The following is a 16331-nucleotide window of genomic DNA, read 5'->3' as shown; positions in this document are numbered from 1 at the left end:
GGCAGTCAGTTGGATTCAAGGTGGATGCCTCCACATGGTCATGAATATAGCTAATAAAGTGTAGTTGTTTTAAAATAACCCAAATTTCTTTATTACAATAGAAGAAACATCACACTTGAGGATAAAGGCTGCTTTCTTTGGACACCACCTCTTATAGATGTCCTTGATGGAGTTAAGTTTGGTGCCCATGATGTCACAGGGCAAATTAACAGCCCTATGGAGATTTTTCTTGTCCTGAACGTTGGCACCTTTGTACCAGACAGTGATGCAACCAGCCAGAATGCTCTCCATAGAACACTTGTAGAAATTTTCAAGATTCTTCGGTGACGAACTAAACCTCCTCAAATACCTCATAAAGCATAGCGGCCAAGGAGCCTTCTTTGTGATTGAATTGATATAAAGGCTCCAGGACAGATCCTCAGAAATGTTGACACCCAAGAATTTGAAGTTCTTGACCATCTCCACTACTGAACCCTCGATGAGGACTGGATTGTGTTCTCAAAGTGTGGTCTCACTAAAGATTTGAAGAGTTGCCACATGACCTCGTGGCTCTTGAACTCAATCCCCCTGTTAATGAAGCCCAACATCTATAGACCTTCTTAACTATCATATCAACCTGTGCAGCGACCTTGAGGAATGTATGGACCCCAAGATCTCTCTGGTATTCCATACTCCTAAGTAACCAACCATCAATCTTGTACTCAGCCTTCTTGTTAGTCCTTCCAAAATGCATCACCTCAAACTTATCCAGACTGAAATCCATCTGCCACTTTTCTGCCAACTCAGCATCCTATCTAATCCTTTAGTGACCTTCAACAACCTTCAGCTCCATCCGCAACTCCTCCAACTTTCATTTCATCCGCAAACTTGCTGCCCCATTCTTCCTCATCTTCATCCAGGTCATTTATAAAAATCATAATGAGCAGGGACCCCAGAAAAGATCCTTGAGGACCTCCAGGCAGAATACTTTCCTTCCACTAGTACTCTTGCTTTCTATATGCAAACTATTTTTTTTTATCCAAATAGCAAGGTTCCATAGATCCCATGCCTCATGGCTTTCTGAACAAGTCTCTCATGGGGGACCTTGTCAAATGTCTTGCTAAAATCGATTTAGACTACATCTATCACCCTATCCTCATCAATTTCTTTTGTTACCTCCTCAAAAAACTTAATTAGGCTTGTGAGAGCATAGAACCACAGAACACAACAGCACAATAACTGGCCCCTCAGTGGAAAAAGCCTACCTTCATTTACATTGTCTATCCACCTCATAATTTTAATCACCTCTATCAAATCTCTCCTCATTCTTCTATGCTCCAGGAAATAAAGTCCTAACCTGTTTAACCTTCTCCTGTAACTCAGTTCCTGAAGTCTGGGCAACATCCTCTTAAATCTTCCCTGCAATTTTTCTATCTTATTGATATTTTTCCTATAGTTAGGTGACGAAAACGTATAAAATAGGATTTTCCTTCACATTGTCTGTCAAAGCAATCTCATGTCTTCTTTTACCCTTCCTGATTTCTTTCTTGAGATTTTCTTGCATTTTTTATATTTCTCAAGTATTTCATTTGTTCCATATTGCCTATATTTGCTATACACCTTTCTTTTCTTCTGAATTAGATCCCCAATATCTCTTGAAAACCAAGGTTCCCTATGCCTGCTAACCCTGCCTTTAATCCTGACAGGAACATATCAACTCTGTACTCTCAAAATTACACAAAGCCATGCTGACTATTGTTGAGTAGACTGTACTTCTCTAAATTCTCCACATCCTATCCTTAAGAATCCTCTCCAATAGTTTGCACACCACTGACATAAGACTCACTGGTCTATAATTCCCAGGATTTTCCCCATTACCTTTTTTAAACAAGAGGACTACATTTGCCGATCTCCAGTCCCCTGGCATGTCTCCCACGGCCAAAGAGGGTTCAAAGATCATAGCAGAACACAAAACTCTGCAGACGCTCTGATTGTAGTAAAAACACAGAAAAACTGGAGAACTCAGCCTGTCTCGCAGCCGTCCATAAGGAGGCAAAGATATATTTTCAATGTTTCGGGCCTGAGTCTTTCTTCAAGGAATACGCAGAATGAGCATGAAGCAGGAAACCTGAGAATGCTGCTGGGGGAAGAATCCAGGCCAACAAAAGGTATTAATTGGATATGATAAGGGAATAGATGAGAATTAATAATTTCTGTGTGAAAGGAGATGGGGAAGGGAGAGAAAGAGCTGGAGGAAGGCAACGGGGGAAAGATGGGGGAAGATGTAGAGGTTGGGGTTAATGAAAGCCAGAGAAGTTGATATTAATGCCATCTGGTTAGAGGCATGTCGGAAGATTAGGTGCTGTTCCTCCAATTTATGGGTGGTCTCAGTCTGGCAGTACATGAGACCATTGACAGGCATATCGGCAAGAAAATAGGTCGGGGAACTGAAATGGGTGGCCACTGGGAGATCCACACTATTGTGGCGGACAGAGCTGAGGTGCTCAACAAAGTGATCTCCCAGTCTGTGTCCAGGCTCTCTGATGTAGAGGAGACCACAGCGAGAGCACCAGATGCAGTAGATGACCCCTGCCATTTCACGAGTGAAGTGTTGCTTCACTTGCAAGGACTATTTGGGGCCTTGAATGGTGGCGAGGGAGGAGGTGTGGGTGCATATAGGGGTAGGTCCCAAGGAGACGATTGGTGGGGAGGGAGGAGTGGACCAGGGAATCAATGAGCAGGTGGTCCCTGCAGAAGGTGGAGAAGGGAGGAGAGGAGAAAATCTGTCTAGTGGTAGGATCATGTAGCAGGTGGTGGAAATGGTGGAGGAGGATGTGTTGGATGCGGAGGCTGGTGGGGTGGTAGGTGAGGATGAGGAATCCTGTTCTTGTTGCGTGTGGGGAGGAGGGAGCCAGGGCACATGTGAGGGTAATGGAGGATATGTGGGTGAGTGTCGTTGATGGTGGTAGAGGTAAAGCCACATTGTTTGAAGAAGGAGGACATCTCTGATGATCTGACATGGAAATCCTCATCCTGGGTGCAGATGCGATGGACATGAGGGATTGAGCGAATTGAATGGATCGTTATGGTGACAGGGTGGGAAGAGGTGTAGTCAAGGTAGCTGTGGGTTTATAGAAGATGTCTATTGAGAGTTTGTCTCCCAAGATAAGACAGAGAGATCAAGGAAAGGGAGAGTGTTGCCAGAGATGGACCAAGTGAATTTGAGGTTGGGGTAGAAGTTGGCAGCAAAATGGATGAAGTTGAGCTCATCATGGATACATGAGGCAGCACTAAAATAGACATCGATGTAACGGAGGAACAGTTGAGGGGCTTTGCCTGTGTAGGCTTGCTCCATGTGGCCAACAAAACGGCAGAAAGACCTGGGCCCCATGTGGGTTCCCACTGGAGGAAGTGGGATGAGTCAAAGTAGAAGTTATTGAGGGTGAGGACAAGATCTGCCAGCCACAGTAGGGCGATGGTGGAGGGAGACTGATTGGTTCCCCTTCTAAACCCACCACAGTCATAGTCAATACCCCAGATATCTCTTCCCTAATTTCCCTCAGCAATCTGGAGTATATCACACCGGGCCCCGGGGACCAGATTTCAGATTTATTGTCAGAGTTTGTACGTGATATCACACACAACCCTGAGATTCCTTTTCCTATGGGCACAGGAGAATTACCACTAATAAACTGTATACAGCGTAAATATGTAAACAAAGAAAGAACTGTAAACACATAACAAATGTAAATGAACTGACTGTGCAATATAGGGAGAGCAATCTTGATGTTTTTAAGAAGATCCAACCCTCTTCTTTAATTACATTGTCCAGCACTCAAGCCTGTTCTGTTCCAACCTTTTTCTGACCCAGGACCTTTTCTCTCTTGAATACTGAAGCAAAGGATCTTTCCAACCTCCTCCACCTCCAGGTTTATGTTGCCTCCTTTATCCTTTAGTGACCACACCTTATTCTTGTCATCCTTCTATTCTTCACATAAGCATAGAACATCTTGGGGTTGGCCCCAAATGTGGGATATTCGATTTGGGTGGCATTGTTGGTGTAGCGGTTAGTGCCACGCCTTTACAGCACCAGTGATCGAGACCGGGGTTGGAATCCTGCGCTGTCTGTAAGGGCTTTGTACCTTCTCCCCATGTCTGCGTGGGATTTCCCCAGGGGCTCCAGTTTCCTCCCACCATTCAAAACGTACTGGGGGTGTAGGTTAATGGGGTGTAAATTGGGTGGCGTGGACACGTGGGTCAAAATTACCTGTTGTACGTCTAAATTTAAAAAATAATTAAAATTTAAAACAAAAATAATAATTTAAAGCAAAATTCATGTTCTGGAGAAACTCAGCAAGCCATGCAGCATCCACAGGAAGTAAAGGGTCACCAACATTTCAGCCTTGGACCCTTGACTTAGGGCTCAGGCCCAACCAACATTTCAGGCTTGGACCCTTGACTAAGGGCTCAGGCCCAAAATATTAGTCACTTCCTGTGGACGTTCTGTGACCTGCTGAGTTTCTACAGCTAATTTGTGCACTGCATTCGACCCCAGGATCTGCAGATATCTCTATTTAACCAGAGGGTGGCTAATATGTTATTATTTCAAAAGGGGAGTGGCCGGTATTTGGGTAGGCAGTGACTGACTGGAGGTCATCGGCCTGGATCGGTGCACAGAGTTCGGGTCTCACATATCCGACGTAGAGGGTTGATGAGGACAGGGCAGTGGATATTGTCTATGCCGACTTTAGCTAGGCCTTTGACAAGGTCCCACAAAACAGGTTAAGGCACGGAATCCAAGGGGAGTTGGCCCTTTGGGTTCTATGTGGAAGGAGTCGGAGAGTGTCGTGGAGGGTTGTTCTGTGTCCGGTGGTGTGCCACAAGGGTCAGTACTGAGACCACTGTTTTTCGTCATTGATGCTAACAATTTGGATGGCAAAGTATTTCATGTGATTAGTAGTTTGGAGGATGGCACTAAAAGTGCTGGTGTAGTGAACTATGAAGAAGGATGTTTATGATACGATCTAGGGTGGAGTGGAACAATGCGTGGCAAAGAGAATTTAACCACTGTTTTGGAAGGTCAAACCTGGGCAGGACTTACATGGTGAATGGAAGAGTACTGCAGAACTGAGAGACCAGGGCGTACAGCTGTAGAGTTCCCTGAAAGTGGTGATTCAAGTGGACTGGGTGGTGAAGAAGGTGTTTGGCACACTGGCTTTCATTGGGTGGGGTATAGAGTATAGTGGTGGTAATCTCATAATTCAGCTGCACAAGGCATTTGGTGAGAAGTGCTGTGTGCAGTGCTGGTCACCCAGTTATAGGAACAACGTCGTTAACTTGGAAAGGGTGTGGAAAGATTTACCAGGATGTTACTAGGACTGGAGGACTTGAGGAATAGGGAGAGGAGTAACAGACCCACCAGCACCTGAGGAAGGCATGACGGACCTATTGATTCCTGGGGGGGGGGGGGGTGATGGACTTGCCCACTCTTGAGAGAGGAGGGGTGACAGATCCGTACACTCCTGAGAGAGGGTAGTGATGGACTGGACCATTCCTGTGGAGGGGGGACTGTGGGGAGTATGACAGACTCCTGAGGGAGGTGTATAACAGACACGCCCACTCCTGAAGGGGGGAGGTGATGGACTCGTCCACTCCTGAAGGAGCGGGGTTGTCCAACTCCTCCACTCGTGTGGGAGGGATGTGATAGACACGCCTACTCCTGTGGGAGGAGTAAGATAATCCCGCCTATCCCTGAGAGACAGATGTGATGGACTTACCTCCCCCTGAGGGAAGGGGTGATGGACTTGCCCATTCCTGAGTGAAGAGGGTGATGGTCTCACCTTCATCTCCTGAGGATGGGATATGATGGTCTCACCTTCCCTTGAGGAAGGGGATGAAGAACTCGCCCACCCCTGAGTGAAGAGGGTGACGGACTCACCTTCAACTCCTGAGCCTCCATGGCTTTCCTTCCATCCCAGGGCCAGCTCCGTTTCGTGAAGTAATTCACCGTGGCAAACTCAATCAGTGCTGAGAAGACAAAGGCGTAGCACACGGCAATGAACCAGTCCATGGCAGTGGCGTAGGCAACCTTCGGTAAGGAGTTCCTGGCACTGATGCTCAGTGTGGTCATTGTGAGTACCGTGGTGACTCCTGGCAAATAAAGCATCCCTGTTAAATTCTCACCAGCCTGATTGAAAGCAATTGGTATATCTGTCACACACTCAGCTCACTGTCACCCCCCACCCCCCACTGATCACCGGTTGGTGATTATGGTCCAATGCACCTCAGAGCTGTTTGCACAGGTCCCAAACCCTCTTCTAGAGGAATGTCTGCCTTGTAATAGCACCCTTCTCTCTGCCCATGTCACACTTGGAACAATGTGTGCACATGTCTAGCAAGGCCACGGTTTTTAATATTTCTCAACCTGTCTCTATGTGCTGCAGGCTCGCCTTGCCCTGCAGGGAACATTTATCTCAGTTTTTTTTTCTGCTTTCCTGGTCACTTGCTGGGTCATCTCTAGTGGGACAACCTCTCCTTGGTTTCTACCCCTGAGTCTCAGTTTGACCTGTTCCAACCTCCCAGAAGACTGCCATGTCTCCATTCCAGCCTTGACACTATCTCCTTCATTCTTTGGAAATCCCTCCCCAAACCCTTTGCTCCACCTCTCCTATGTTCTTTTTTAATGGTAATTTTAATGATCTAGGAACGTAGGAGCCCATTCCGACCCATGAAAGCTGGGCTGTCCAATTACACCCAATTAACCTACCAACCCCCAAACATTTTTGGAGAGTAGATAGAAACGGGAACACCCAGGAACCCCACAGAGACACAGGGAGAACATACAACCTCCTTAGAGGCAATGCCAGATTGGAACCCAGGCCACTGGAGCTGTAGAAGGGTTGCGAACTGTGTCACCACAAACCAAAGAGAATTCAGATTTCAAGATATTCTGGAATCTTAACAATATATCTCCCCAGACACTGTCCAGACTTCCTCAGCAGTACACAAAAATGCTGGAGAGAGTCAGCAGGTCATGCAGCTTCTACAGGAAGTAAAAAGCGGTTGAAATTTTGGGCCGAGACATTCGTTGAGATGTGTAAAATCAGGCAGAATTAAAAGGGTGGAAGAGGGCAACTCTTGGAAAAGGGTCAGGTTGGCAGGTCAGAATAAAAGAAGTTGAGGTGAGCGAGAATGATGTTACCCTGGCTGGCTACTTTGGGCTGGGAGATGGATGATATTTAGATCTGCAAAGACTGAAGGTGCAGATCCAAGATCCCCTTGTTGTCACGGTACTAATGCATTAAATACAATATTAGAATTGTTTAACTTTTGCCACAGCCTTGTGCAAAGAAGCACCACTAGCCCGATATCCTCAACAATAAGAGGACACTGTGTGCCTGTGGATTCACTTCTTGTGCTCTCACAACCTTTGTGGCCTTATGGCTTCCTGTCCATTGCAATGGTGACCCCAAACTCCTGCTTCCGAGCCCCTGATATGATCAGGAAGCCATCAGCACCCAAGGCCCTTCAGGAGCTCCTGCTTGCCATCGGCACCCTCTTGGATCCTGGTCCTGATACCTGGTTCCCATGAGTTAGTCTCCAGTCGCATGAGTTAGTCTTCAGCCGCTGAAACCTTCACTGGTCCACTGCTATGGTCTCCCGCCATGTAGGATCCTTTCCTAAGCGGAAGGGTGGTGGGGGTGGTTTACTGCCACTCTTGTGTCCCCCAGAATTGCGCCATCATGGCCTTGGCTGCCAAACATGGGCGCTTCCATCTTGAGCACAGACCTCTGGTTTCAAGATGATTAAAACAAACATTGCCAGCCTCTTTAACAGGCTGCAACAAGGCTATCAGTGTAATGACTGGGCAGTTGGACCATGCAGAGGAGACCTGAGTCTCTGCCTACCCCACATCCACCACTCCCCTGGGGCATCAGGGTAACGAGCAGGAAATTGGACCCTGCAAAGGAGGGCTGGGTCCCCACTCCCCTGGGGTTGGTGTAACAAGCTGGCAGAAGGACCTTGTGGAGGAGCCTATGCTCTCATAGGGTCATTGGAGTAACATGCAAACAGTAGGACCCTGCGGAGCAGTACTGTGTCTCCACTCCCTGGATACGGGGCTGTGGGGGTAACAGACAAGCAGTTGGACCCTGCAGAGGAATGCTCTGTCCCAGCTCTCCCAGATCTGTTAGGGTAACAAGAAAGGCACAAGTACAATTCCCGCCCCCCCCCCCCCCCCCCCCCACCACCAGTACAGAGTTGTCAGAATAACGAGCAGGCAGCAGGACCTGCATCACCTCTTCTTCCAGGACAGCACCAAGGGCAGTGCTGCCATTTTTGAATAACCAAATAATGCCAGTTATCAATCAAACATAGCCTTGCGGTCCACCATCACCATCAACAGGCTCATTCCACAACTAAGATTCATCTCGTTCAAACCTCAGGTATCACAAGGGACCAGAAGCAGGCTATTCGATCTCTCAGTCGTACCCCAACGTTCAACGTAATTATAGCTCAATGCCTCTTCTGTGTCCATTCCTGAATTCCCACCTTAAATCTATCTAACGATCTGGCCCCCACCACTTGCAGGGGGAGATAATTCCAGACCCTCTCCGCCCTCTGAGAGAAGACCTCAGGTTTAAATGACCAGCCCCTTATCCACTAACTGTGTCCCCATGTCAACTGGTGGAAACTGGTGGAAAAATCATAGGATCTTCCAGGGAACATGGACCCAAACTGTTGACTCAGATTCCCTGGATTCAGTGTGATGTAAATAATGCCCACATCCCTTTGATAGGCTGATCATTTCCAGAAAAGAGTTGGACAGATTATTTCTGATGCACCTTGTCTGCATCAAGCATTCTAATCCCACAGGGAGAAGGTCTATTGGCCCAGTCCTTTCCCATAATTACTCAGCTAAACCAACCTTCCCTGAGATGCTGGGCTTAATCCAAGACCCACAGAGCCCCATGAACACTGGCTGTTGTAGCCTCCAGTGAGAGATGGACGGAGCCTGCTCACCAAAGACAGTCCGTGCAGGGACAGACTCCCTGTTGAGCCAGAAGGAGACCTGGGAGAGGATCACAGTCATGATGCAGGGAAGGTAGGTCTGGATCACGAAATATCCAATCTTCCTCTTCAGGTGGAAGTGGGTGGTCATGACGATGTATTCACCTGCAGGGATGACGAGGCAAAGAATTGTCACAACAGCAAGATTGTTATGGCTGAGGGTATAATACTGTTATCTTGGTAAGGCATACAAACTGTGGTGATTGCCAGCCAGGACATTGCTTCCAACCGTACACTATGACATTGACAACGGGTCATTGCCTGTAGTGGATGAATCATCACACGAACAGGGCAATTATCGATTCACTTTCTCACTCTCATTTGCTCTCTCATTCTCTCTCTCTTTCTCTATAAGGATTAAAATGACTTGCAAGCATATTCTGTGAGAAGCCAGCTGATATTGTTGGCATTCTTTGAGCATCTCCTAGTACAAGCCAGCTTCAAGGTTGTGGCTCGCTTTTTTCATGTTTAAGATAAGCAATCAGTTTTGAATTTTCCTTTGCTCTGTGAAGATGGAAAGAATTGAGTTGGTCTGAATACTATTATTGACCATTATATTCATTGTTTTAAGCATAGTTTAATTGTTTTATCGTAGTTTTTAGTACCGCTTTTAAGTAAAGAGAGAATAAGTTGCAGATATGATCCACAACCCAGTGTTTTTCTGTGGCCTTTTTCCAATGGTGAGTTTGCTTTTTTAATCTCTAGATTTGTTGCAACATTGGGTTATGTCTTTGCCCTGTGGTTCTTGGCACAGATGGGCCTGGAGGATGAACTGCAGACATGTTAGTTTGACATCTGGTGGTTGGATACTGATAGATAAAATCAATCAAGATGCGTTTCACATACATTTCTCGGACTAGTTGACCCTGTATTGAATGTGCCCAGAAGTATTGAACTGCACGTTTTAAAAACATTTCTACGACTGATTCCACCTGCATTGAATTCGCCCATCGTTATTGAATAAAGATCTACCGGGACCAATGCACAAAATCAGTGAACCGGTGCGGACTCGAAAGGCCAACATGACCTGTTTCCGCTCCATAAATGGTTATATGGTTATATGGTATGAAAAAGTAATAATAACGTAGTAACTGATAAGGTTTAATAAACCATGAAAAATTCAACTGCAACTTTAATACAGACTTTTCATTAACATTAACACTCTACTCTTTCCAAGCGATTATAAAGGAAGATAATCACAATATTTAGTCAATAAAAAGGACTATTGACTTGTTAGTCAATAAAAGTTGGAACTTAAGATATAGAAAGTTGGAAATTGGATTTGGAATTCAGACTGGTTTGACTGAGCTCAGTTTAGAGCATATCGAACAATGTGAACAGGACAAAGGCCATGGAAGAAGCGGTAAGCCTTCCTAACGGATTCCTTCTGTGTGCTAATTGCTAGTTAGAACACAAGTTTGGAGAAACTGCCACTTGTCCTATGTGGACTGTTTGGGATTTGGGAGTCATTGTTATGCATGTTTGATGCCAGAGTGTGACGAATGACTGGATGGATAAGATGGCCATCCACCGCTGAAGCCACTGCACTTAAGGAGCTGCGTGTTGAGAGGATGAAGAAAAAGGAACACAGGAGGGGAGTCACGTGATGGAGTAGTGGCCGGACGGTGAACTCCAGCCCTCTCCAGAAAAGTCGGGAAAAACAAAGGAAAACACAAAGGCACAGAAATAAAAGTTAAAGAAAAGTGAGTATAAAGGTGCAAAGAAGATGGCGACGAAAAAAGAAAAGTCGAAACCAATGGTAAGAAGAGAGGAAGAGAAGACAACGGAAGATGAAGGAAAAGGCCTTACCTGCTCGAAGAGGCCCGCGGTGGAGAGAGAAACCCGCTCCCTCAGGTCGATAGAAACCGGACTACAAAAATGGCTCGCTGAGCCGAGTAAAAGTGCGCAACCGCGCATGAAAAAAAACACACCGACGGGAGGGGTGACCAGCTGGGGAGTCGATCTCCACAGCCGGCAACGACAGCTGCAGAGCACCTGCAGCAAGAGGAGAACACAGAAGACAATGGAAACAAGAAAGAAGAGAAGAGAAGGGCAACAAAGAAGCAGCAGGTGGCCAACCCAGAGGAAGAAGAAGAGGAAGAGGAAGAGTACAGTGAGATAGAAGAAGAAGGGAAAGGCAAGATAAAGGATTTACTTTCTCTTATTAAAGAATACATGGAGTCATTAAAAGAATGGCAAGCGCAGGAATTTGATGATTTAAGAAGAAGAATAAACAATACAGAAGAGAAAATGAATAAAATAGATATGACCTTATCAGAAATGGGAAAAAGAATGGACAAGGTGCAGGAACGAGAAGCAGCAGTAGAAATGGAGGTGGAGGACTTAAAAAAGAAATTAGAGGAATCTAATAAAAAAGTTAAAGAAACACAAGAACTGTTAGCTCAGAAAATAGATATAATGGAAAATTATAACAGAAGAAATAACATAAAGATAGTGGGCCTTAAGGAAGATGAAGAAGGCAAGAATATGAGAGAATTTATAAAAGATTGGATCCCTAGGATCCTAGGATGTCCAGAACTACAGCAAGAAATGGAAATAGAAAGGGCACATAGAGCATTGACCTTTAAACCACAACCACAACAGAAACCAAGATCTATTTTAGTAAAATTCCTAAGATATACTACAAGAGAAAAGGTACTGGAGAAGACAATGGAAAAAGTAAGAGAGGGCAACAAGCCACTGGAGTACAAAGGACAAAAAATCTTCATTTATCCAGATATAAGTTTTGAACTCCTAAAGAAGAGAAAGGAGTTCAATACAGCAAAGACGATTTTATGGAAGAAAGGGTATAAATTTATACAAAATATTTATTCCAGGACAACAAAACAGACTATTCTCGGATCCAGAAGAAGCACGAAAATTTGAAGAACAATTACAAAATAGACTAAGGGATGAAGACGTGTAATAAGAGTAAAAATGACCACGATTTATATGTATGTGGGTAAAGAAGTATAAGTGTGTATATGTATAATGTGCATACGTGAAAGTATCTGTATTTAGAGGAAAATATAGATAGTATAGACAAGAATTAATAAGGGAAGGAAATGGAATAGAGGGAATAAGGAGGGAACTAAAAGAGTGACCTTTGTTACATATGAAAAGTGAAATCTTTTCTGGGGGGGCTGGGTGGGGGGGAGTTGCGGTCACTGCAAAATCAGCTGACGCTTGTGAGTGAATTCGCAAACCCAAATGGAGAGGGGAGATGTTGTTGTCCGACAAGGGATAAAGGACAACACAGGAGGGGAAGGGGAGATTGGGGCTAAAGAAGTTTTAAATAGGAGAATAAGGAAAATGTTTGATGTTTTAGGAATGTTGTCTTATAAAGGGTTTAAAATAAGAAAACAGAAATGGAAAAGGAGGAAAGGTAATGATGGAAAAACGGAAAGGGAAGATAAACAAAATATAAAATGGCTACGTTGAACTATATGACTTTGAATATTAACAGAATACATAACCAAATTAAAAGGAAGAAACTGCTAAATTTACTGAAAAAAGAAAAAATTGATATAGCATTTGTGCAAGAAACACACTTAACTGAATTGGAGCACAAGAAATTAAAGAGAGATTGGGTAGGACATGTAACAGCAGCATCGTATAATTCAAAAGCAAGAGGAGTGGCTATATTAATTAGTAAAAATGTGCCATTTAAAATAGAAGAGGAAATAATAGATCCAGCAGGGAGATATGTAATGATAAAATGTCAGATATATTCGGAGTTTTGGAATCTACTCAATGTATATTCACCTAACGAAGAAGATCAAAAGTTTATGCAAGATATCTTTTTGAAGGTAGCAAATACGCAAGGGAACATATTAATAGGAGGGGATTTCAACCTGAATTTGGATTTAAATATGGATAAAACTGGGAAAAAAATTAACAGAAAGAACAAAGTAACCAAATTTATAATTAAATCAATGGAAGAAATGCAACTTTTGGATATATGGAGGAAACAACACCCAAAAGAAAAGGAATATTCATATTACTCGGCTAGACATAAAACATACTCAAGAATAGACCTATTTTTGTTATCAGCTAGTATGCAAGATAGAGTAAGAAAAACAGAATATAAAGCTAGAATACTATCGGACCATTCACCCTTAATATTGACAGTAAAGCTAGAGGACATCCCTCCAAGAATGTTTAGATGGAGATTAAACCCCATGTTACTTAAAAGGCAGGATTTTAGAGAATTTATTGAAAAACAATTAAAAATGTATTTTGAAATAAATACGGAATCAGTGGAAGATAAGTTTATACTATGGGATGCAATGAAAGCATTCATTAGAGGGCAAATAATAAGTTATGTAACCAAGATGAAGAAGGACTATAATCAGGAAACAGAGCAGTTGGAAAGGGAAATAGTAAATATAGAAAAAGAATTAGCAATGAAGGAAGATACAACTAAAAGAAGAGAATTGGCGGATAAAAAAATAAAATATGAAACACTACAAACATATAAGGTAGAGAAGAATATAATGAAGACAAAACAGAAATATTATGAACTGGGTGAAAAAACGCACAAAATCCTAGCATGGCAGCTTAAGACAGAACAAGCTAAGAAAATGGTATTGGCATCAAGGAAAAAAGACAAACAAATTACATATAATCCAAAAGAAATTAAGGAAAACTTTAGAGAATTCTATGAACAATTATACCGAACTGAAAACAAAGGGAAAGAAGGGAAAATAGATGAATTTCTGACTAAAATTGAACTACCAAAACTACAAATAGAGGAACAAAATAAATTAACAGAACCATTTGGAATAGTAGAAATACAAGAGATAATAAAAAAATTACCAAATAATAAGTCACCAGGAGAGGATGGACTCCCAATAGAATTCTACAAAACATTTAAAGACTTATTAATTCCGCCCCTCCTGGATGTAATCAACCAGATTGATGAAACACAAAGCTTACCAGATTCATGTAAAACAGCAATAATTACAGTAATACTAAAACAAGGGAAAGATCCACTCTCACCAGCGTCATATAGACCAATATCTTTACTAAACACAGATTATAAGATAATAGCTAAACTATTAGCAAACAGATTAGCAGAGCATGTACCGAAAATGGTAAATTTAGACCAAACTGGATTTATCAAAAAAAGACGCACACAGACAATATTTGTAAATTTATTAACTTAATTCATGCAGTAGAAGGAAATAAAGCACCTGCAGTAGCAGTTGCTTTAGACGCAGAGAAGGCCTTTGACAGAGTAGAATGGAATTATTTGTTCAAAGTATTGCAAAAATTCAGTTTACCGGAGAAGTATATTAATTGGATTAAAGCATTATATAAGGGACCATTAGCGAAAGTGACAGTAAATGGACATGTATCAAAGCAATTTAACTTAAGCAGTTCAACGCGGCAGGGATGCCCACTATCACCTTTATTGTTTGCATTAGCTATAGAACCACTAGCAGAATTGATAAGAATAGACAATAATATAAAAGGAATAAAAATAAAAGACAACGAATATAAAATCAGTCTATTTGCGGATGATGTTATAGTGTACTTAACAGAACCAGAACTATCAATAAAAGAATTATATAAGAAATTGAAGGAATATGGTAAAGTGTCGGGTTACAAGATAAACGTAAATAAAAGTGAAGCAATGCCTATGAATAATGCGGACTTCTCAAAATTTAGATGGCAAATGCAGGCAATAAGATACCTAGGTGTACAAATAAACAAAAATCTCGGCCAACTATATAAACTCAATTATTATCCACTAATGAAAAAATTACAGGACGATTTAGAGCATTGGAAAGATTTACCACTAACACTAATAGGAAGGATAAACTGTATTAAAATGAACATTTTTCCAAGGATATTATACTTATTTCAGGCATTGCCAATACAACTGACAGAAAAATTCTTCAAAGAGTTAAAGACAATAATAAGGAAATTTTTATGAAGAGGGGGGAAACCGAGGATAGCACTAGATAAATTAACAGAATGGTATAAACAAGGAGGCTTACAATTGCCAATCTTTAAAAATTATTATAGAGCCGCACAATTAAGATACCTATCAGATTTTTATCAAACAATGGAAAAACCAGACTGGACGAGATTAGAATTAGATAAAATAGGGGAAAAGATACCTGAACACATATTATATAAATGGGATGAAAAATTGGTACAACATAGAACTTCTCCAGTATTACATCATCTCCTCAATATTTGGAAGAAGATTCATGTAGAAAGAAATAAAACAAACTATCAATTACCAAAACTAATATTGACGCAAAATAAGTTACTCCCTTTTACAATAGATAACCTTTCCTTTAGAGAATGGGAAAAAAAAGGGATTAAAAGAATAGAAAATTGTTTTTCAGGAAGTAGATTCTTATCCTTTGAACAAATGAGAGATAAGTACAATATAACTGGAGATACAGTGCTGGCATATTACCAATTGAGATCCTACTTGAAGGATAAATTAGGAAGCAGTTTGAGTTTGCCAGAGGGAAGTAACCTTGAATATGTGATTACAGATACAATCTTAATCAAAAGATTTATAACAAATATGTATATTAAACTGCAAGAAAAGGAAAATGAGGAAAAAAATGGTAAAACTAAACAAAAATGGGAACAAGATTTAAATATAAAGATAAAAAAGGAAACATGGGAGAAATTATGTTCTGGAACGATGAGAAATACAATAAATATGAGGCTACGTATGATACAATATAACTGGTTACACAGACTATACATTACACCTCAAAAGTTAAATAAATGGGACCCAACAGTATCTGATAGATGTTTTCGATGTAAAAAAGAAATGGGAACAACAATTCATGCAATCTAAACATGTGAGAAAGTAGAAAAATTTTGGGAAGATCTCAATCAGATATTAAATAAAATAACAGAAAACAATATACCAAAGAATCCAGAGATCTTTCTCCTAAGTAACATAAAAAACAAAGAATTTGGAATTGATTTGGAGGATGCACAAAAAAGATTTGTTAAGATAGCTCTAGCCGTAGGAAAAAAATGTATTATGTCAACCTGGAAATTGGAAGATAATCTGAAAATACAACAATAGTATATAGAAATGAATAAATGTATTCCATTAGAAAAAATTACATATAGTTAAGAAATAATATCGAAATATTTGAACAAATATGGGAGCCTTACATTAAATACAATAGCGAAAACCTACCGGGGACAATCATTACCTAAGTTGATGGAAGGAGAAGGAAAGAAAAGAATGGACTCAGTAGAATTTCTGGTGTATTTTTATTGAATGACAACATTGT

General features: G+C 41.8%; 1 protein-coding gene across 1 annotated transcript in view; it reads right to left on the bottom strand.

The window, feature by feature from the left end:
• Positions 1–16331, bottom strand: part of LOC138740723 (gamma-aminobutyric acid receptor subunit alpha-3-like) — a 95489-nt gene that overhangs the window by 12290 nt on the left and 66868 nt on the right. The window contains exons 4-5 of the mRNA XM_069893789.1: positions 9001–9153; positions 5918–6129 (exon numbers count right to left, since the gene is read on the bottom strand). Coding sequence (XP_069749890.1) covers positions 5918–6129; positions 9001–9153 — 365 coding nt within the window. The remainder of the gene's footprint in view (positions 1–5917; positions 6130–9000; positions 9154–16331) is intronic.

Source organism: Narcine bancroftii, chromosome 8 (genome assembly GCF_036971445.1).
Source record: "Narcine bancroftii isolate sNarBan1 chromosome 8, sNarBan1.hap1, whole genome shotgun sequence".
In the NCBI taxonomy this organism is placed as follows: domain Eukaryota; kingdom Metazoa; phylum Chordata; class Chondrichthyes; order Torpediniformes; family Narcinidae; genus Narcine; species Narcine bancroftii.
Note: the sequence above shows the minus strand (reverse complement) of the source record. Positions and strands in the feature narration are given on the sequence as shown.